General features: G+C 31.9%; 3 protein-coding genes across 3 annotated transcripts; 1 reads left to right on the top strand and 2 right to left on the bottom strand.

The window, feature by feature from the left end:
• Window positions 1-8,858: 8,858 nt before the first annotated feature.
• LOC146534773 (uncharacterized) lies at window positions 8,859-12,255 on the bottom strand. The gene is made up of 6 exons (XM_085193045.1): window positions 11,973-12,255; window positions 11,490-11,645; window positions 11,121-11,294; window positions 10,571-10,769; window positions 10,017-10,177; window positions 8,859-9,146 (listed from the first exon to the last, which is right to left on the bottom strand). Exons 1-6 carry the CDS (start codon window positions 12,193-12,195, stop codon window positions 8,920-8,922), a joined length of 1,140 nt encoding a protein of 379 aa, XP_085049171.1. The 5' UTR covers window positions 12,196-12,255; the 3' UTR covers window positions 8,859-8,919.
• A 1,876-nt stretch (window positions 12,256-14,131) lies between these two features.
• On the top strand, window positions 14,132-17,213 carry Txl (Thioredoxin-like). Its single transcript, XM_085192526.1, has 6 exons — window positions 14,132-14,316; window positions 14,400-14,556; window positions 14,959-15,069; window positions 15,181-15,330; window positions 16,045-16,178; window positions 16,627-17,213. Exons 1-6 carry the CDS (start codon window positions 14,219-14,221, stop codon window positions 16,835-16,837), a joined length of 861 nt encoding a protein of 286 aa, XP_085048652.1. The 5' UTR covers window positions 14,132-14,218; the 3' UTR covers window positions 16,838-17,213.
• On the bottom strand, window positions 17,202-21,463 carry Usp39 (ubiquitin specific protease 39). Its single transcript, XM_085192525.1, has 10 exons — window positions 21,211-21,463; window positions 20,986-21,131; window positions 20,778-20,892; window positions 20,528-20,703; window positions 20,227-20,452; window positions 20,018-20,141; window positions 19,775-19,934; window positions 18,977-19,167; window positions 17,541-17,693; window positions 17,202-17,331 (listed from the first exon to the last, which is right to left on the bottom strand). The coding sequence occupies exons 1-10, from the start codon at window positions 21,269-21,271 to the stop codon at window positions 17,235-17,237; spliced, it is 1,449 nt and encodes a 482-aa protein (XP_085048651.1). The 5' UTR covers window positions 21,272-21,463; the 3' UTR covers window positions 17,202-17,234.
• Between the last annotated feature and the right edge of the window lie 421 nt (window positions 21,464-21,884).

Genomic DNA, 21,884 nt, shown 5'->3' on the forward strand with positions numbered 1-21,884 from the left:
AAACTAAAGCTAATAGTTCCCGGAATAAATATAGAAATCATAACATTGCTTATAATGAGTCATTTTTCTTTTTTTTTAAATTTTTTATTTAATACCCTTATAACGAAGTATGTTTGCAAGAGAGAACTACTTAATAAAATTTATTCATGTGTTAAGTTTTTTCAGGTAGGCAGCGGACTTGGGTTCGATTCCCATTCAAGGGAATGACATATTCAATATTTTATCCTCACTCTAGTAAGGACGCAAAGCGCTTTCCCTCTACTTTCCCTGCTATAGCGGGATACAACGTAAACTAAAAAAAGAGCTAAAATCATTCTTAAATACTATCAATTTCTACTATCACTTTAACATATATATAACATAATTATATAAATATCTATACACACATACATGCGACAAGTATACTTAAAAGATAGTTATCGATTAGTGACACTAAATGTTTTATCGTCAAAGAGAGTCGTAAATAATTTGGTTCGAACAGGCACGTCTAGACGATGTACTGAAATCTGTGTCATTGCGGAGTCATTGCACCTGAACACTGTTGGAATACTGACAAGGCTGTTGACTATTATCATTGCTTATATTTACATAGAATCTGTGTTTATAGCTTTAATCTAATTATAAATATTTTTTAATAAACCTATTAGATATTCTTCAACTTCACGCTGTATCCCGCACACAGCAGGATAGGCAGAGGGAACCTCAGTGTTAAAACACTCCGTTCCCCACTTTTTGGTGAATTCCGGAGGCATTGCGTCTTGAATGGCGGACCCTAATGCCACAAAACAATTACTTAAAAGTAAATTTATTTCTTTCTCTTTTAGTGTTTTAATTCATTTTTCATCTACATACAAAAATATGTACATGAAATAATATTTTTTCTTTAGCAAAAAAATGTATTTTAGTTGCACTTTAGAACCAAAGTTTCTCTCATAAAATAATAATAAGGAAGTTCTGAGTGTTACTGCAACATCATTGCCTGGAACCCATCGCAAAAAATATACAGTCACGGATGTAGGTAAACGATCTCAAAGTTAATATTTATTTTAAAAGCTATTAAATATATATTTTTATTCTTAAGTGATGAAAAAAAATATGTTAATTTGATAAATATATTTTTAATTTCACGCTTTATCGCACATGTAACAAAGCAAGCTGAGCCTAGTGTTAAGACACTCCTTCCTCTGCTTACTGTACACTGCATGTTAAGTCGCAATACTCTCTGCTACATTTTAACTGGCCAGAGCGGGAAAATAAAAATAATTCCTCCGTGTGCGCCTCCATGGCCTGCCTCTCTTTATATATTACTAGTGGACCCGGACGCGGCTACGCCTGCTTCAACTATAAGAATATTTATTAAATATATTCATGAAATTATTTTCAATTCTCAATAGAATTAGTAAGAAAATATAAGCTCAAATAATCAAAAAGAATAATAAGTAGATACACATTATTAGAAAAAAATATCTGAGTTATTGAAATGAACTAACAAAAGGATTAAAAGTAACTAAAGGATAGGTATTCTTAATATTAGAAAAAGTACCTAAAGTTTTCCGTACGTGCGTACATAGATATCGACTCTACGAAATAACTAAACATTTCTCTCTATTAAGTAAGATAATTTTAGCGGGCAATATCAAATAAAATAAGAAGAGAATCAAAGTGTATTTTAAATTAATTATAAACAACAAATAAAGTTCGAAAATGTATGAAAATTTATAAAACCGTCAACGTCATCTGCCCGTTCGCGTCGGTCATACTGTGCCGCCCGCTAGGTGGCTAGGTCATTTGGAATCAGTGACATCTCCTTAATTATTTATTAGTATGTTATACAGTAAACTATAATTTCAATCTAGATGAAATGCTAAAAGTGACTTTTATATTTATTTTCATAAGGATGAATATCAAAACGTCGCGGTAGCGGTCGCGTAGCAACGACGGTTGTTATTAACATGGCAGAATAAATTGCATGTCAAATTAGAATGTACTTTAAAATATATTAGTATATATGTGTAATGTAATGTTATATAGCCTATAGCACTTCTGAAGAATGCAGCTTTCATACAAAACAAAAACAATGAAAATCGGACCAGTAGATCCAGAGATCTTAGCGTTCAAACAAACAAACAAACAAACAAACAAACAAACAAACAAACAAACAAACAAACTCTTCCGCTTTATTATATTAGTATAGATTAGTATAGATTCATGATAAAAAAATGTATAGAGAGCAATAAATAACTTAGATTCGTTGACTACTTCATGTTTAAAGAATGTGAATACATGTAAAGAGAATGTAAAGTATATGCTTATAAATACCTTTATTAAATTTCAATCAATTATTTATGGCCGTGTAAAATTATGTTTTTTATAGAACACTAGCGGCCTGCCCGCGGCTTCGCCTGCGTGAACTACGTTATTATTAATTTCTATATCCATGAGTATCTACGTCTTATAAGTGTCCATGCAAAATTTTAGACTCCCAGCATTTGTAGTAACGAAGTTTTATACTAACTTTCAATCCCAAAAATAACCCCTTAGAAGTCGAATATTGCAAATTCCCGTCTTAGCGCGCATCTACGTCCTATAAGTAACTCCAATGCAAAATTTCAGATTCCTAGCACTTGTAGTTTCTGAGATTTCGTGATGAGTGAGTGATCTTTCGATTTTATATATATTGATATAGATATATATAGCAACCGCTTCTTTTTCTGTCTTGTTTTTCGTTAAAATGAAATTTAATCAGATACACAGCAGCCAAGGTCAAACCAATCTCATTTGAGACAAAAATACAATAACCTGTAAAGGACCCCCTCGTTAGTGCGATGAAATACAAGCTTGCAACTTAATACTTCGCATCGGGTTCCCATTAAAAGGTCGACCGGTCAAAGGCGCCTGCGCGTGCGCCGTCGTGACTTATATTATCCATACATACATATTTCTTAATCATCCAGGATCTATCGTGGTGGTTTTAAAAGGATATTCGCTATTATTATAATATATTATAAACTCATATTTTAAAACATATATTTACATTCCTTCGCTCTGGGATCAAGGCTAAAATCCGGCAGGGGGTTGAGTTCCGCTACTCAACACACAAAAAAATCTCCGGAAAGTGGGGAATAGACTTAACGCTAGGTTCCCTCTGCCTACAATGCTGTATGCGAGATACAGCGCGAAATTTGAGTATATTATAAATGCTTAAAATAAACGAACACTTGTTTGTAAAACTTATATTAATTTTATATTATGATTATTTGCGTTAACGATCATCCTGTTTTTTTCTGTTCATTCATTAAGATTAGTGTAATTATATGAAGATCAATCAAAAGATAACATAGACGAAGTATATTTTTAGTTAAAATAGGAAGTTGATTTTTTGCTGAAAACAATAAAAGATGTGTTACGTACATGAGTACATTATCTAAAAATATCAATCAAGAAATAAATAAATATTAAATTATTATAAAAAAGAAACAGCTTCACTTTTCCAGAGGGTACCCAGTCCTAACACCTAAGTCCTCACTTTCCGCCAAACTATGGAAGCATGTATTTATATACATACTAGCTGCCCGCTCGCGGTTTACCCGCGTGAACTATGTTATTATTAATTTCTGTCTTTATGATTACGTCCTAGTGACGTTTATGCAAAATTTGAGACTCCTAGCATTTGTAGTAACGAAGTTTCATACAAACTTTCGACCCCAAAACCAACCCCTTAGAAATCGAACATTGCAAATTCCCGCCTTAGCGAGCACCCACGTCCTATAAATAACTCCTATGCAAAATGTCAGATTTCTAGCACTTGTAGTTTCCGAGATTTCGTGATGAGTGAGTGACCTTTCGATTTTATATATATAAGAAGATGAAATTAGACTAATACAGAGTTCAAACGTCAACTTCTAGTACAAATAATACACAGAAAGACATATCAAAGTAAATTGTAGTTTAATTAGCATTTTCTATTGGAAGTAATACAACGAAATTGGGAATGTTCAGGTCACGTCATTGTAATGGGAATATTATAATGCATAGTCGTGAGTGACTTCTATACCGTTAGCTGTAGGACAATGAGGTTCCCGCGGGACTCAGCCCGAATTTTAATTCGACTGACAAATTAGACTGTACGTGATCGAAAGTTGGACCAAATGTATTCTACTATAATAAAGTTAATTGTTTTTTTAATCTAGTTCAATTTAATTTCTTACATATTATTTTAATACATGATAATACAAGACGAATAAGATGTATACAATATCTGCATAAAATACAAATTTAAAAATATATATTTTATTTAGCTCTTTAAAATAAAAAGAAACAAAATCGACTTGTTTACATTTTGGACCATATTATAATTGTTCTGTAGAATTAGTTCTCAGATATTATGTTTGTTGAATGACAGGATCTGACAATGTACTTTGCACTTTGTTGAACTTGAAGAAAATTGGATGCATCTTTAATATAAACACCCTGAGCCCGGATTCCAAATCATAGCAGTCGTACCTGACAAAGATATGGATTTATATAGCTTTAAAGATAAAAATTTAGTAAGTTTATTAATACTAAAATTATTCATTAAATGGGTCACACTCACACTCAACTTGAAATGTAACATTTACGTAGCACGAATACTGGCCGAATACAAAGTATAAAATTTAAAACTATTGCAACTAAAGTACCACTAATATCAGTATTTATCACATAGTAAATGCACAGCATACATATATATTTTATATAATCTATAGATTAGAATCTATATATATTAAATATACATTTTTTAGTAATTGACTCGCCAACAATTTACCCAAAATTTTGATAACTTTTAATTTTACACTAAAGGCTAATTTACGCTTTTTATTCACTTTCTTGCGTACGTTCAAATGTACGAAAAAAGTAAATTGGATGCATTAATGGGCAAAATTATTTTATACTAGAATTGAAATTCACGCGAGAAAAGACACAAGCGATAAGAGCCTTAAACAAAACTCTAACAAAAGGTATAATTTTAAAATTCTGCGATCGAAATCGAAACAAGCCATTGTTTATCAATTACGTATTCTCTTAGTAAATGAAAACGGAAAACAAGTTCAAGTAAACATAAGATAACAAATAATGTTTCTATTTAAAGAAAAAACTGAATGATTTTTATTTAGTACTATGAAATCAATAATATTAAGAAACAATGTTATAAATACTTTAAAATACAAACAATAAGTACCTACATCATTTTCCATTATGGATTAGAAAACCGAGCGGGGGTTAATGAATTGATGATTAATTATTAAGAATTGAAACATTTAATGATGGATTGTAATTTTTTATTACTAAAATTATCGATGTATAATGCACAACCGCTATATAGACCGCAGTTTTTTTTTAAATAAGTTTTTTCTTTACCTACATTTCCGTTACATAATAAAAATAGTTAATTCCCTTAAAGAATCCAGTTTATATTATTTGTTGTTGTGTGTAAAATATTAAAATAATAAATATAAATGTTATAAAACAGCCAAGATTATTTTGTTTGACACGAGGTAAAAAAAATAGCCAGGTTCAATTTAGAGCTTGAATTTTATCCCAAGTAAACTCGGAACTTGGCACTCCTATAGATATCCCATTCTTTTATTGGTGAAGTTACTTAATATTTAACTTAGCTATATACACTTTGCGCGTTTCCAGCTTTTTAACTTGGCTGGCCACGCTAGCGGGTTTCTTGATAAAATATAATTACCCTATAAAATTATAATATACTAGCGGCCCGCCCGCGGCTTCGCCTGAACTACGTTATTATTAATTTCTATCTCCATAAGTACCTACGCCCTATAAGTGACGTCCATGCAAAATTTGAGACTCCTAGCATTTGTAGTAACGAAGTTTCATACAAACTTTCAACCCCAAAAGAAACCCCTTAGTCGAATATTGCTAATTCCTGTCTTAGCGAGCACCTACGTCCTATAAGTAACTCCTATGCAAAATTTCAGATTCCTAGCACATGTAGTTACTGAGATTTCATGATGAGTGAGTGACCTTTCGATTTTATATATATAGATTACAATCATAATATCTATTAAATAATCCCTTGAACAAATCAAAACAAATAGTCTATATTATATAAACTTGATACTGATAATAAATTTAATATACATTGTACCGAGAATATACATATATTATTCATTTAATAGAATTTAAGATTCATTACACAACTCAACTTTCGCGAAGTATTTGTTATTAGCAGTTAAATATGGCGAAGTGTTCCCGCTTAGAGCGGAAGCCTATCATTCTACTCCATAATAAAATTTGATTTAAATGACTTCATAAGTTCTACGTGAATGGGCGACGTTATTTAGACTCGTCAATTTGTTAACCAAACGAATTTATTTATTAAGTTATGATTATCTGATTTTATATATATTTTACATGCGACTTGATTGTGGGTTCGATTTCCACTCGATGAAAAGAAATATTTAATATTTTCAATTCTTCGCTCTGGTAACGAGGTAAAGCGTAGCATTAAATTCCACCACTCGCAATGGGTTCCGTATTATATATATTAGTAATGGAAACGGAATGTCTTAATTCTAGATTCGCATGTTCTGCTATGTGCGGGATTCAGCGTGAAGCTAAACAAAGTAATTTATATACAACACTGCTTTGATAAAATACTTGTTTTTTTTTTCTTGCCAAAAATAATTTCTCCAATAGTGCGGGCTGTGGCTGATTCCAACGCCACGCATATATTTTCGTAAGACTAAAAATTAAAAAAAACCAATATAACTTTTTACTACCCAAATAGATAATAAATAATGGAAATTTACAAGAACATAAATAATTAATCTGGTATCACCACTTCAGAAGTTGATTTAAAGACCCTCAAGCACAGGAAGTGCAAGCAGAAACTTCCGCTCGGCATTGAATTTACTCATTTATAGCGAGGCCGTCGAGACGGGTTGACACTTTCAACTCACCCTGAAGCAGGTCCGCATGAGGAACTAACATGATGTTTGTCACTGAGGTACATATGTAATTATCCTAATAACCTCTGATCTGTTTTTTCAAGTATAGAAGGTAAATTAAGTAAATGTGGCCACTGATTCAATTTAGCATTAATTAATCTATATATATAAAATCGAAAGGTCACTCACTCATCACGAAATCTCAGAAAATACATGTGCTAGGAATCTCAATTTTTGCATAGGAGTTACTTATAGGACGTAGGTGCTCGCTAAAACGGGAATTTGCAATATTTCTAAGGGGTTGTATTTGGGGTTGAGTTTGTATGAAACTTCGTTACTACAAATGCTAGGAGTGTCAAATTTTGTATGGACGTTACTTATAGGACGTAGGTACTTATGGAGACAGAAATTAATAATAACGTAGTTCACGCAGGCGAAGCCGCGGGCGGGCCGCTAGTACATTATAAAAAGCCAAAGAAGATGCTTTGAATATGCCAAGAGAGTTTTTTTTTAATTTTATTGTTGTTCTTTATTTATGGCGTTCCGAACGTGCCAATTCAGCACTAATCATTTCGCTAATGTCACGTTGAATGGGAAACACAAAGGAGAATGTACGGTAAAAGAAGAGAACTTTTTTATTTTAATTATTGCATATATGAAAAATTTATAAATATATGTAGGTACCTTGGTAAGCAGAGTGAACACAGTGTCAAGACATAAACCAACTGAAATTAAGTTAAATTCGTATATAGCAACTCACGTAGAAGTCAGCCAAAGAATTCTTATTTAAAAAAAAATCTTGCATAAATATATTCATAATTCTAAACATTTCCCGGGATAATAACATTTTAAAATAATAGTAAGTAATTTAGGGAGTTTACTTCCCTCTATTATACAAATTCTTAACTGTACTTGACTGGTTGTGTCTGTAACGTGCAAGTGGCGAACTGTAACTAATCAACTGCAATTAATAACTTGTTACGTAAGCTTTCTTTCACTTTTTTCATATTATTTTATCTTTGGGAACCTGATGTGGCACGTAAAAAGGCAGGTTTCGAAAGAAATAGCTTATTTACTTAATTATGCCTAATAGAGATTTAGAAAAGGAATTCTTCGCTATGTCCATACTAACCCCCAGGACCCCTCCTTTGCTTTCAATAGGCGCAGCCCAACGGTGGATTAGGTAAGTTAGAGGATCTCCGGTTCAGCCACCATGGCCGAAGCCATATAGACGGTCATTGATCAATTGGTGATCCTCTAGATAAATTAAGAGCTGTTTATTATGTTATGTACTGTGATGGAGATCACTTTGAAGAAGAGAGAGGTGATAGCGAGAGGCTTGCGGTTAGTTAGATCGAAATTACCCCTTTTCTTCGGGATCGGGAGCTCTTTGTGGTGGTGTGAGTGGTGGAATTCAACGGTACACTTTGCTTCGTTACCAGAGAGAAAGTGATCCCCACTCCAAGAAATGAAGTATTTATTTAAGTTTATATTTTAATTTCTTCCCTCTAGTGACGAGGGAAAGAGCCGCGTTTAGTTCCGCCACTCAACACGGAATACCTCCACAATACGGCGGAAAATGGGGAACGGGGTGTTTTAACACTTAGGTCTAGCCCCTTAGGTCCCTCTGCCTACCCTGCTGTGTGCGGGATACAGCATTAAGCTGAAGAAGAAAATCGAATATCATAATCTATTAATACTTTATAATTTTAAATTTAGTCAAATTTCTAATATAAACCCTTTTAGATTTTTTCTATCTTAATGCTAACTTAACAGTTTGCTCCTCATAAAATATAAGGCGCAGGAAAACATCGCTGTATACAATTATCAAATCGTTCAGACCACTTAATATATTTTAAAATTAAAATCAAATTAAATCAGCTTCAAATTAAAGGAAATCTTCAATAATATATTATTAAAGTTTTTATTAATTATAAGGTATTTTTGAAATAATGATACAAAAATTTCAATAATACTTTTGTACAATATATCTGACAGCTAACGAATAAGTTCCAGTAGCCAAAGCGGTTATATGGTTATTACATGTTTTATCCATCTTTTCTTTTTTAAATATTTTTGACATCTTTGAAGAAGCTTCAAGAGAAAAGCAGCCTCCATGCTGGAATCTTTGCAGTTCCTTAAGCCAGATGCGACGTAGGAATTCAGAATGGCCCTCGAAGGAACATAGCAGCACTATAATGGAAACAATACATTTATCAGTGTTATTCCACACTTAGGAAAAAAATACTTTTTTAGAAACGCTAAAATATTTGAACTAAGCGGAATTTGACCCGCGCCTCTTCGTAGCCGTTCAAGCGCTCTGACCACTAAGTTATAGTTTCTCAATTCCTCATCAAACTACGTCGAAATTTTTATACGCTTATTTATGTAGTTAAAAAGTAAAAAGTTATTTAGGATCTTTATTGAGATGTTCGTCCTAAACTTATGCATATGGTTCTAATAATCTAATTTCTTTTTTAAACGGCTTTATTTTCAGTTTCAGTCTGTATCCCGTGTGTAACATAGTAGGATGAAGGACCCTAATAAGATACTCCGTTTCCCACTTTCCCCTGAAATATCCAGGCATTGCATGTTGAGTGACTGAACTCAACGCCGCGCTTTGCGTAGTCACCAGAACGAGAAAATAAAAATATTAAATAATTCATCCTCCGAGTGGGAATCGAACCCACAACCGTCGCGTTTACAATCACAGGCTTGTGCCCTGCGCCACGACGGCTCTTCTATCATAGAAATCAAATAAAATCACATAAAACACATTTTTTCTTAGATTATTCTAATTATTGCATAATTAATGCATAAATTTTGCATAAAAAAACTAAAAACTTGTGAAACTAAGGTAAATTATGCTGACTACTTTAATTGAATTGTTTATTTTACACAAATTAATGTGAATCGGTAGCGACCACATTTGTTGCAGAACTTACCAAGAAAGAGAGAGAGAGAGAGAGAAAGAAGTGAATGACGTTCAAAACTGAAGTTTGTAACTTCTTATTTTGAATATAGTTATTTGACTTTAACTTTATTTATTACCGACATACTCACTTATTTCTAGCATGAGGTCAGCGTGTCCATAATTATTGAATGCTATATACTGTGCTTCATCGTAAGCCATCGAACACAGTTTTCTCGACAAATCCTTATCCTTCTGTTCAGAAAAAAGGCTACAACCGCGGGCATGGCGGGCCATTGTCAATAATAGTAACCTAAAATACATCACGTTTTAAGATTTCGTTAAATTAATTAATTGTAAACATACTTATTTGTTATTAAAATAAAAACATTATACATAAAATAAAATAAATTAATAGAATTACTTATTTAATTTTTATTATTATTTCTTCTAGTCAGCTTCACGCCGTATCCAGCACAAAGCAGGGTAGGTAGAGGGAACCTAATGTTAAGACACTCCGTTCCCTACTTTCCGCCAAATTCTAGAGGCATTGCGTTTTGAGTGGTAGCACTCGACGCCTTTTGTCGATTTTAAGTATTTTTTTTTTTTCATTCTTATTATTTTTTTTATAAATACCTACCGGTAATAATGATTATATTAAGTTGTCAAGGTTTTTTTTCTTACATTATTTAATATAGATATTTACCGATGAGTCAATGCATAGCCAAAATTATTTCCTTCCATCAGTATAGTATAACACGATTTTAGCAATGGGCACCATATGATATATTGAAAATAATGGATTTTATTCTTCCAAGCATGTTGACAGTCGACCGTAAGACTGCACGAAGTTAGAGATTTCTTCTTGTTTACAGGTTTTGCGGACAAAGCAGCTAAACAAATATCTACAATATTGAAATATCATATTTAAATACTTTTTTTCTCGTGATTAAAATAAAAGAAGGTAAATAAGTCATATTTAAGGCTTCATTAACTCTACTTATCTATATAAGTGCTCTATTTGTCTAAAATGTGTGTTATTATCGCAAGGCAAGACTGCACAGAACAGTTGTTGAATAAGTTATACTTTAAAAATATTATTGGATATTTTTATATGCTATATAAAAAAACTCAATTTAAAATCTATAATTAATTATCGCATTTATACCTCATTCTTCTTACACACTGTCAACGCAATTGCTACTTTCGGTAATATATACATAAGGTTGCTAACAAGTTAACAAAGGTACACGTACCGGATTGGTTGGGGCTTGGTTTCCATTCTTCAATTTTATTTACAAAATACATATATTGTTCCCAGGGCATATACGATTTTTCCAAATCATCCAGGGATGTTTTCTTTCTATGCGTATAAGTAAAGTTTTTTAAGTGCATCATCCAAATTGAAGGATTCGGAAAGAGATGAGTAACTAAAAATATAATAATTAATCCAATAAATATTGTTTTTCCATTCCATATACATATACTAACGAAAAGCACGTGGCTTCACCCATTGAAACTTATTGTTATATTAGGTATAGTCAAATTATTAAAACACTTACATAAATTTTAGCCTAATTTTCAATATTTAAAATAAAATAAGGAATTATTTGCAAAGTATTTACTTTGACGAATCCTCGAGTCTCCATTTATGCCATTCCTATCATGTGCTGCAAAACGCTGTAAGAATTGTTCATTTTCTGTAATAATATTTTTCATTCTCGTTCTTATAGTAGCGGGAATATTTCTTTCCTTTCCTTTTAGTGCACATTTGATATTCACTGAAAAAAAAATATTATTTATTGTTAAATTAAGCATATGAATTTTTTAGCTTTAGCCTGTATTACGCACTTGGCAGGGTAGGTAGAGGGAAACCTAGGAATTTAGTCTTAAGATATTTCCGTTCCCCACTTTCCGCACAATTCTGTAGGTATTGTGTGTTGAGTTGTGAAATTCAACGCCGCGCTTTGACTCGTTAACAAAGCAAGGAAAGCAAGCAAGGAAATTAAAATATTAAATATTTCATGTCCTCGAATGGAGCACAACCTGCTGTGCCCCCGCTCCACGACTGGCCTCAATAATAAGTATTTTAATTTAAACTATCTCACCAACGGTTACAAATATCCCAAAAGCCAACTGAACGTCAACATTATTATTATGTTTAGAAGAGTACTGCGACACTCTTCCAATAATTTTTAAATAATTTTCTAAATCACTTTTTATAGGAAGATCTTTGCGACCTGGAGAATAATATTTTGCACTTATGAGAAAATTATTTTGTTGATATATAATAAAATAAATTAAATAAACGATGTATTTTAAGCGTGCCATAATTATTTGACTTTTTTTATAATAGTTAGGAATAGGACCAAACGTTTGCGACAAATTATAAGTCGGCACTGGCAAATTTCTTCAGGCTACGGCAGTTTTTATAGAACGCAAAGCGGGAAAATAGTAGAATAGATAAGCTCCTGAAGATGAAGATTAAATAGGGCTTTAAATCAAGAATTACATTTAACATTGGCTGTTTAAATTTTAGTCTCTGCCCCCCGCATGTAGCAGGATAGGCAGAGCGAGCCTAGTGATAAAACGGAGTTCCCTAATTTGCGCCGAATATTGAAGGCATTACGTGTTGAGTGGTGGAACTCAACGCCGCGCTTTGCCTCGATACCAGTAATATTAAATATTTCACATTTATACATATATATATTTCATATTCCTCCAGTGGGAATCGAACCTACAACTTGTCGCGGTTATTGGCTAGCCTCATAAGTGTTCATCTAAGTATATATAAAGAAATCTTCCATTACTGAATGACTAATAGACAACATCCAAAACTACGCGGCGTAGTACGCTGAAAGCGTAGCAGCAGGATAACAGGACCAAGCATCCTTCAAGCTCGGGAAAACAACACTACTTTTAAAGAATCAATCTTTCGATTCCCACTCGATTTGATATTTTCATTTCCAGATGCGGCTCTAGATCGTGTTGCGCCCGTGTGCAATGAAACCCTGGCACCCCCTCGGCCTTCTTCGCTTTGGTATCAACGCAAAAGCGTGACGTTAAGTTTCGCCACTCCATAGGCAATACCTCGAAAATCCAGCGAAAGGTGCTCTGCCTACCCTTCTGTGTGCGACGTACCGTGTGAAGCTGATTTATATACAAAAAAACATTGGTAGATATTAATCTAAAGCAAAACATGCCCCAAATTCCAATTAAGAACAATATTGCTAATAAAAATTTAAGGCGTTGAATAAAAATAGTAAGTTGTGTCGGATAAAGCTTATATAGAAAAAAATAGATGTAATTTGCAAAGCTTACCGTAAATAATGGTGTACTTAAGCTACGCCTCAAGCGGTCGATGTTGTGATCTAATTCATTTATTTTTATTATATTTTCTATCCTTGGAATTCTTTCTCTTAAAATAGTACCTACATAGCTCCCAGATTGGTTTTTTAAAAGATAATTGAATGTCGTTTCTAAATTTATACTTTTTTCAAAGTGTATTTATTAAATTTTGAGTGAAATAACAAAAAAATAAATTAAATTAGGATAATAAGATTTTATTGTTGATCATTTTAAAACAAACACGGCGTTTAGTTTGTCGCTATACTCTTTACTATTTTTGCTGATTCTTGTAACCTCGTCATGAAATCAATTTAAACATTTTTTTACCCGTATAATTTAATTTATTTTTCTTTTTTGGTACATTTTATAATAAATAACAAATATATATAAAAAAAGATTACTTCAAAACTAAAGCCAAGGCCCCCTAAAAAATATCTCAACTTACGCCAACACTTAGTATTCAAAGCAAAGTATGTTTAGCTTGAACTGACTGTTATTAGAATATATATTGTACCTTTAAATAATTGTTTTAAATTGATTCATAAAAAATATGTGTTTTTTTTGTATCACCTACAGGTGATACTAAAAAACGGGATTCATCGAGCACACAGCAGTGTACGTAAAGGGAAACTATTGTTAGGACACTCCGTTCCCCACTTTTCGCCGAATTCTGAACTGCTGCCGGCCTCGACGCCAACAAGTCTTCGAGTGGGAATCGAACTCAAAGCTGTAGTATTTACAGTCACAAATAGTCTAATATGTGATAATTAAATAATATTTTATATATTACATTAATTTAAAATTTTAAAAATAAATACGATGCCTACAGTATCTTATCGTGTCTTACACATATGAATATGACTAATCATTTTTTACATACATCGACTATAATTTTTTTACTGGCAACTCTATCGTAATAAATCGCAGTGACAACCATTTTGAAGTATCATTGTGGATTGTCGGATTGTTGTCGTTATAGTTTGTGTTTTAAGTTGTGAAAATAATAATGGGTTTGGCTACGGTAATAGAAAATGAAGCCCATTTCCAATCAGAAATGGCTAATGCAGGTACAAAACTAGTTGTTGTGGATTTTACCGCTACTTGGTGAGTATAACCTGACGTGGTTCAAATTCAATAGTCATCATTAGGTCTGTACAAGAAAATGTAAAACACTTTATATGTTTTAGGTGTCCTCCGTGCCAAAGAATAGCTCCATTCTTTGAGCAACTGCCAGCTAAGTTTCCTAGGGCAGTTTTTCTGAAAGTGGATGTAGACAGATGCGCAGAGACAGCAAGCGCGCAAGGGATAAGTGCAATGCCTACGTTTATATTCTACAAGAACCGAGTAAGTAATATCTATATCAACATTATATTTATATATTTTACATATACTTCGAAAAATTGTTTTAATATTTTATTATTCCATATATTTAACTATAACTGATAGACTTCAAATCGTACATATTAACATGTACATAAATGTTTTATACTTCGCGACTTTGTTTTATATTTTATGTATCCACTACACATTATGCGTTCAATTCCCACTTGAAGAAATAAAATATTTAATAACAAGTCAAAGCACAACATTTAGTTCCACCATTCAATGCAGAGAATGGGTAATGGAGTTGTTTTAATGAAAATGGGATCTTAACACTGGGATCCCAGGTTCCCTTTGCCCAACCTACTATGTGCAGTATACAGTGTGAAGCTAAAAAAAATATAAAATATTTCCATACATTTGTAGACTAGGATTGACAGACTTCAAGGTGCAGACCCTTCATCATTAGAAAATAAAGTGAGGCATTATTATGGAAATGATGAATCAAGTGAAGATGACAATGCTGTTGCTGGACATGTAAGTTCTACTACATTCACAATCTAGAACAATATCAACATAATCAAGTAATAGTTATAAAATAGTTTTTTTTTTAAGGTTTATTTTCTATTATCTTTCTTTATCTTCTAGATGGACTTAGCAACTTTTATTGTAAAAAATGAATGTGAATGCCTTAATGAAGCAGATGATCATCCACTTGCTCATGCTCTCACAAGTGGAGGAGGTCACCTTGCCAGTGGCTGTGATGAACAGCTTATCATCAATATATCTTTTAATCAAGTAATAATGTCTTTTTATCTTAAACATACATCATACATATAGACATAATCATTACACTTTATCCCTAGTGGGCTAGTCAGAAATCAAAAAAAGCAAATATTGACATTTCCTCAATACATCTTTAGATTTCTCTACTTTCATCAACATTTCCTCATACACATCCTTAAAGAGATCCTCTTGGTCAGATTTGATTAGCTGAAATGACTCCACATATTATATGAAAATATAATATGTTCATATTCTTGATTTGCAAGAGTCAAGTGGTAAAAAAGGCACAGGGAGATATTGGTCGCCCTCTGAGTACACAGTATGGATGAGGGGTCCTCAAGATTCTTACTCAATAAAAAACATGATTACCCCTTAGAGGACATGTATGAAATGGTTGATGACAGTGGTCAATGAGAAAGAAAATACAGAGATTGTAGTCAGTGTCATTCTGTTCTCTCTGGCACTCCACTACTAGGGAAGTGAAAATAAAAAAAGCTTGCATGTCTATTGCACTCATCATTCAATCACCTTTCTAAACTATAATTCACTGCTGCTGGGTAATATTGCTACCAGCACAGCACTATGTACCTGAAACGCTGCTAAACTGACATTCTGCCATTCCAATAATGCTGACAAGGCCATATACTAGCGGAAGGATTTTGCACTAACAGCAATAGGTATTATAAATGTTACCGGAAATCAGACATTTTATTTTACATGTTACAGGTTGTAAAATTACATTCTCTAAAAATGAAAGCACCAAGTGACATGGGCCCTAAAGTAGTAAAGATTTTTATCAATCAACCAAGAACACTTGACTTTGATCAAGCAGCTGGTAATGCTTCAGTGCAAGAGTTGGAGTAAGTTTAATTTTATTTACGTTTTTAAATACATACTGGGAGAATTTTGCTTATTTAACTTATATTTTTTGATTTCAATTATATTTTCATATTTGTAATGAAGCAAAATCATAATATTTTTTTATAAATTTACATGTACCTTACACTGAACTGTAATGCGACGGTGTGACTGTAATGCGACGGTTGTGGGTTCGATTCCCACTCGAGAAAATGTGAAAATTTCCATTTTTTCGCTTTGGTGTCGAGTCAAAGCGCAGCGTTGAGTTCTGCCCCTCAACATGCAATGCCTCCAGAATTCGGCAGAAAGTGAGGAACGGAGTGTCTTAACAGTAGGTTCCCTCTGCCTACCCTGCTGTGTGCTGGATACAATGTGAAGCTGATTTATTTATTTTATTTTATGTGTGCCTACTATGGTTGTGTTACTTAAATTTGTAATATATATTTTCAGGTTGTCTCCTATTGACCTAGAGGGAAATCCAATTCCTTTAAAATTCGTAAAATTCCAGAGTGTTCAAAACATTCAATTGTTTATTAAGGACAATCAATCCGGTGGAGAAGTGACACAGATTGACCATCTCGCTTTCTATGGCTCACCAATCTCTACAACCAATATGGGGGAATTCAAAAGGGTTGCTGGTAAAAAGGGTGAAAGTCACTAGCCCCGACTTTTGCAGTGTTGTCAATAAAATCTTGATTTTGAAGCAAAGCAAATAATTTTTATTTAGAGAAATGAAATTTCTTTATTTTCTTAATAAAGTGGCTTCACAATCAAAGATATCAATTCACTGCAAAAGAAATTGAAAGACTACTATAGAAGTGGTAGTTTAAGTGAAATTAAGTTCATGTTTAGATCTAAACATACTCTGTAATATAACATAACTTATATTATTGTGTGAGAGCTAGCTATCCTTAATATATTGTCACATGTGTCTGTATGTATTGAAAAAATTACGTAATAACGGTGTTTAGTATAAAACATACATAACCGATTGAAAAATTTGTATATTCATTAAATAAAATATGTAGTGTCTTAAACTATTTATTTATTTATTAACATCAGTCCTGCTTCAATTCATATATTTGTATATAAGCTTCTGTAAGAGTGATCATTTGAGGCAAGATGCTTGTTACATGAAGATCTTGCATTTCATACCTAAAAAAATTTTAATAAAATATTACAAGTTATGCTATAACTAAATCGATTATGGCAAAATTAATTCATAAATCCTATATTTATATATTGTTATAATAATTATCATTGATATTGATTGATACAACAAGAATCAAAAGTGATGGTTGCAGATTTTATCCTATTAGAGGGAGGATAAAGTTTGAAGCTCAAAATAAAAATAATAATCTTACCACTGTTGTGTAGGTGTATGCAACACATGAGCTCTGTATGTCCCTTTCTCAGGTGTACCATCATGAACAATATTTCCAACTAATTCGTATGTTGTTTTACCGTTATGTTTTGCTTTCACCTCTGGTGTAAGAATATCACCAAAATCAACATTTCTGCAAATTGACAAAATTATAAAAAAATATGAATTAATACAATAGATATATATAAAGTCAATTTTTATTTAAAAAGTAGCGGCCCCCCGTCGGCTTCGCCCGCTTGAACTACATGTTTATTCATTTAATAAACTGAATTGACAGTCAAATGTGTTGATGTCAATGAATAATTTAATTAACTCATTCAAAAACATTCTTAAATGTTAAATTATTGATTGGGGTAAGAATTTATATTATTCTTTGTAAAATAATGATCGCAAATTACAAAAATCTAATCGAATAATCCAATATCGAATATTTTTGATTCAATATCGAATTGAATATTGAATCAAAAATGTTTAATTTAGAACCCCTATAATCTATACTAATATAATAAAGCGGAAGAGTTTGTTTGTTTGTTTGTTTGTTTGAACGCTAAGATCTCTGGATATACTGGTCCGATTTTCATTGTTTTTGTTTTGTATGAAAGTTGCATTCTTCAGAAGTGCTATAGGCTATATAACATTACATTACACATATATACTAATATATTTTAAAGTACTTTCTAATTTGACATGCAATTTATGCTACCATGTTAATAACAACCGTCGCGTCGCTATGCAACCGCTACCGCGACAATTTGATATTCATCCTTATGACAAAAATATAATAGTCACTATTAGCATTTCATCTAGATTGAAATTATAGTTTACTGTATAACATTCTAATAAATAATTAAGGAGATGTCACTGATTCCAAATGACCTAGCCTACGGGCGGCACAGTAAGACCGACGCGAACGGGCAGATGACGTTGACGGTTTTATAAATTTTCATACATTTTCAAACTATTGTAAATGTTTATGTAATTATTTGCTGTTTATAATTAATTTAAGCTACACTTTGGTTCTCTTCTTATTTTATTTGATATTGCCCGCTAAAATTATCCTGCTTAATAGAGAGAAATGTTTAGTTATTTCGTAGAGTCGATATCTATGTACGCACGCACGGAAAACTTTAGGTACTTTTTCTAATATTAAGAATATCTATCCTTTAGTTACTTTTAATCCTTTTGTTGGTTAATTTCAATAACTCAGATAATTTTTTCTAATAATGTGTATCTAATTATTATTCTTTTTGATTATTAAACTTATATTTTCTTACTAATTCTATTGAAAATTGAAAATAATTTCATGAATATATTTAATAAATATTGTTATAGTTGAAGCAGGCGTAGCCGCGTCCGGGTCCACTAGTATATTATAATTGTAGAAAACTTTAATAATAAGAAGTTCCTATTACTTACTTTACTGGAAAATTGACAACAGTGGGATTTTTTTCTACAAAGAAAGTGTTTTTCGTAAACCGTTTGATATACAGTATTAAATATGGTGGTAACTGAGTAATCTCAAATCTTTTCATAAAATTCTCCTTGTAAGTTTTGTATTCTTTAGAAGTTTGCCCGTTAAACTTTGATAACAGTTGATATAGGTTAACCTGAAAATAATCATAAACAAAATATCTTTAAGTCCACAGTGCAAGAATGAGCAAATACGTATATGACTGGAAAATTATATTTATTCTTTTTTTTATCACAGTGTTTCTCGTACACAGGAGGTAGAGGGAACCCAGTGTTAAGACACTCCGTTCCCCACTCTTCGCCGAATTCTGGAGGCAGTGGCGCAACTCAATGCCGCGCTTTGCCTCGACACCAGAGTGAATGAATGTAAATAAATATTATATTTCCTAGAGTGCGGAGTGGACCCACATGTCTTTGTGAGATTATGCAAAGAAATAATTATTATTGTTACTAAAACTCTAATAGTAAGCAATACATCAATATATAATTTTATTGCGCCAATCAAATACTACCTCTATTAATAAGTCGGTAAAGTTTGAGGTGGTTATTATTCAGTTTTGCTCTCATGTAAAATTTAGAAAATGTAGATATGTTCATCTGACTCTTATGCTGCGAAGTGGTCTAACTAAGCCATAATGTTCTTATTAAACTATGTCAAATTTTCGATGATGATTGCAATGTTGAGTGGCTAAACTCAATGACATGTTTTGTCAAGGGAATATGTAATACTGAAATTGAGGTTACCTGTGGAATAATATTTTCTCGAAATTCATCTGTAAATAGTGGAGTTGGTGGTAAATCACAAGTTAAATAGAGAAATGGAGACTCAGTAATCATTTCATTGTATTCTTCACTGCTTAAATCCACTTTTGCTGCATCATCTGCATCTGGGGGTGGTAATTTTCTACAAAATAAAATATAAAGTTCAGAATTTAAAGTAGACTAGAAAACAAAACAAATAATCTATTATTTTCAATTTCTACTTACCTAGTATATATCCTCATATGGCCCAAGAAAGATTTGTATATTATAGAACTATTTGGCTTTTTAGTGCCATTGAGTGCTAAGTGCAATGAATTTAAGAACCATGAAAGAAAGTCTATTGGGTCACCTGAAATGAAATTAAATTAAGCCATGAAGAAATGACTAGTGTAGTTAAATCATATAATAAAAATGGAATAAATTATTTAACTTACTTTGTTTAATAAATTGAAATCTTTTCTTGGACCACAATACAACTGCTTGAAGCATTTCATGAGGTGAAACATGAGCTTTAAAAGCTCTTGGGTTCCACAGCTTTCTTATTAACTCACCAAATCTCTGAACTAATAAGAATGATGAATCTCCTGGAGGTCGTTTAACATCCGCATAATTTTCTTCCCTCAAGAAGTAATTACGAAGTGGTCTCACTTGTGACAAACACTAAAAAGGAAATACTGAATCAGTTTAGTAATATTTCATCAACTTCACAATATTTAAAACAGTAAATTTGCTTACCTGTAATATAACATTGCAGTAGTCATTAGCTTTAATGTTGTTAAGTCCCACAATACCTGGCATGTACATTGTACCATCAATAGCTCTTGACATTTTAGTATTCTCATCTAATTGCTTTATTTGTTCTGGAGTAAAAATGGGATTCAAAACATATTTTATGTCATTTAAAGAAGAATCTGAAATTAATATTATTGAAAATTATTACAAATATGAAAAAATAAACACTAGTTAATATTCGTGTTTAACATACCAATAACTTCATAGTTGTCTGGTAAACAGTAAAATTTCAATGTGTGTAAATTAAGAAAGACATGATGACCATCAGCCACTGAGTGTGTATAGGCATGTGTATTAGTACCACGACCCTAAAACAAAAAAGGTATACATATACAAGTCCATTATTTTCTTTTATATATAATATATAATTTGTATAGAACTCAAAAAAATATACTATTTACCTGAAAGTATTTGCCACACACTAAACATGCATAAACATTGATTCTTGTCAGAGAAATTGAACATAGTTTTTCAAAATCGAAATCTAAAACATGACGATTTATGGTATCCAAGTACGGACACTGAATGAGAACTTTGGCTGCAAATTCTGTAAAGAAAAACAAATATTCTTATGTAGATTAATAATATCAAGAAAAATATAAACAGATTTAGGTTACTTCACTTACTCGAAGATTCATTTCCATTTTCTTCATTAATTTTACGTTTTCTGTTCACTTCAATACTCATTCTAAATCACAGTTTCCTAACTTATAATATTGTAAAGTAAAGCCTAAATAAATGGTTTAATAAACAAAGCCGGCGACAAGTAGTTTACGTTTATATTTAGTATATAGCCTTGGTACATAGAATGTAATGTACTATGTGATTTATATTTGTAAAACCATAGTTAATTTATATATACTAGAGACTAGAGAAAAACTAAAATATAAATTTTGACATTGTCTGTGGAGGATAAAAATCAGATGTTGTTCATGATTATAATTAAAATAATGACGAGCACGAGAAAATACCTTTCAAAAAACATAATTAGTAATTTAATTTAACTTAAAAATATCAGATTAATTAGTAAAAAAACAGTTGAAAAGATATGTTTACAACCGCGGACTTATTTCTATTACATATTATATTCTAATCTTTATGGGAAACTATGTCTAAAGTTTACAAAATTATTTCTCTTAAAACATGCATTGATAGTATATGTTAAATAATATTTAATAATAATAATATTTATATTATAAGTACTGTGAGTAATTAAAAAGAAAATAGATTCAATAATATATATCTATCTACAGAAAAATGATTATAACAATGATCTACAATAGTGGATCATTAAAAAAAA

The sequence above is a fragment of the Heliconius melpomene genome, chromosome 11, assembly GCF_056956725.1.
Source record: "Heliconius melpomene rosina isolate 202511_hmr_F chromosome 11, ASM5695672v1, whole genome shotgun sequence".
NCBI classification, from domain to species: Eukaryota; Metazoa; Arthropoda; class Insecta; order Lepidoptera; family Nymphalidae; genus Heliconius; species Heliconius melpomene.

Excerpts from the sequence above, each read along its gene's own strand:
- Txl (XM_085192526.1), top strand. The coding sequence starts at position 14,219 with ATGGGTTTGGCTACGGTAATAGAAAATGAAGCCCATTTCCAATCAGAA. Across the intron at positions 15,070-15,180 it reads ACAATGCTGTTGCTGGACAT|ATGGACTTAGCAACTTTTAT; the intron begins GTAAGTTCTACT and ends TTTATCTTCTAG. Across the intron at positions 15,331-16,044 it reads TCAATATATCTTTTAATCAA|GTTGTAAAATTACATTCTCT; the intron begins GTAATAATGTCT and ends TACATGTTACAG.
- LOC146534773 (XM_085193045.1), bottom strand. The coding sequence starts at position 12,195 with ATGGCACGCTTAAAATACATCGTTTATTTAATTTATTTTATTATATAT. Across the intron at positions 11,295-11,489 it reads AGACTCGAGGATTCGTCAAA|TTACTCATCTCTTTCCGAAT; the intron begins GTAAATACTTTG and ends TTATATTTTTAG. Across the intron at positions 10,770-11,120 it reads ACCAAGCCCCAACCAATCCG|ATATTTGTTTAGCTGCTTTG; the intron begins GTACGTGTACCT and ends TCAATATTGTAG.
- Usp39 (XM_085192525.1), bottom strand. The coding sequence starts at position 21,271 with ATGAGTATTGAAGTGAACAGAAAACGTAAAATTAATGAAGAAAATGGA. Across the intron at positions 21,132-21,210 it reads AAATGGAAATGAATCTTCGA|AATTTGCAGCCAAAGTTCTC; the intron begins GTAAGTGAAGTA and ends TTTTCTTTACAG. Across the intron at positions 20,704-20,777 it reads AGACAACTATGAAGTTATTG|ATTCTTCTTTAAATGACATA; the intron begins GTATGTTAAACA and ends TATTAATTTCAG.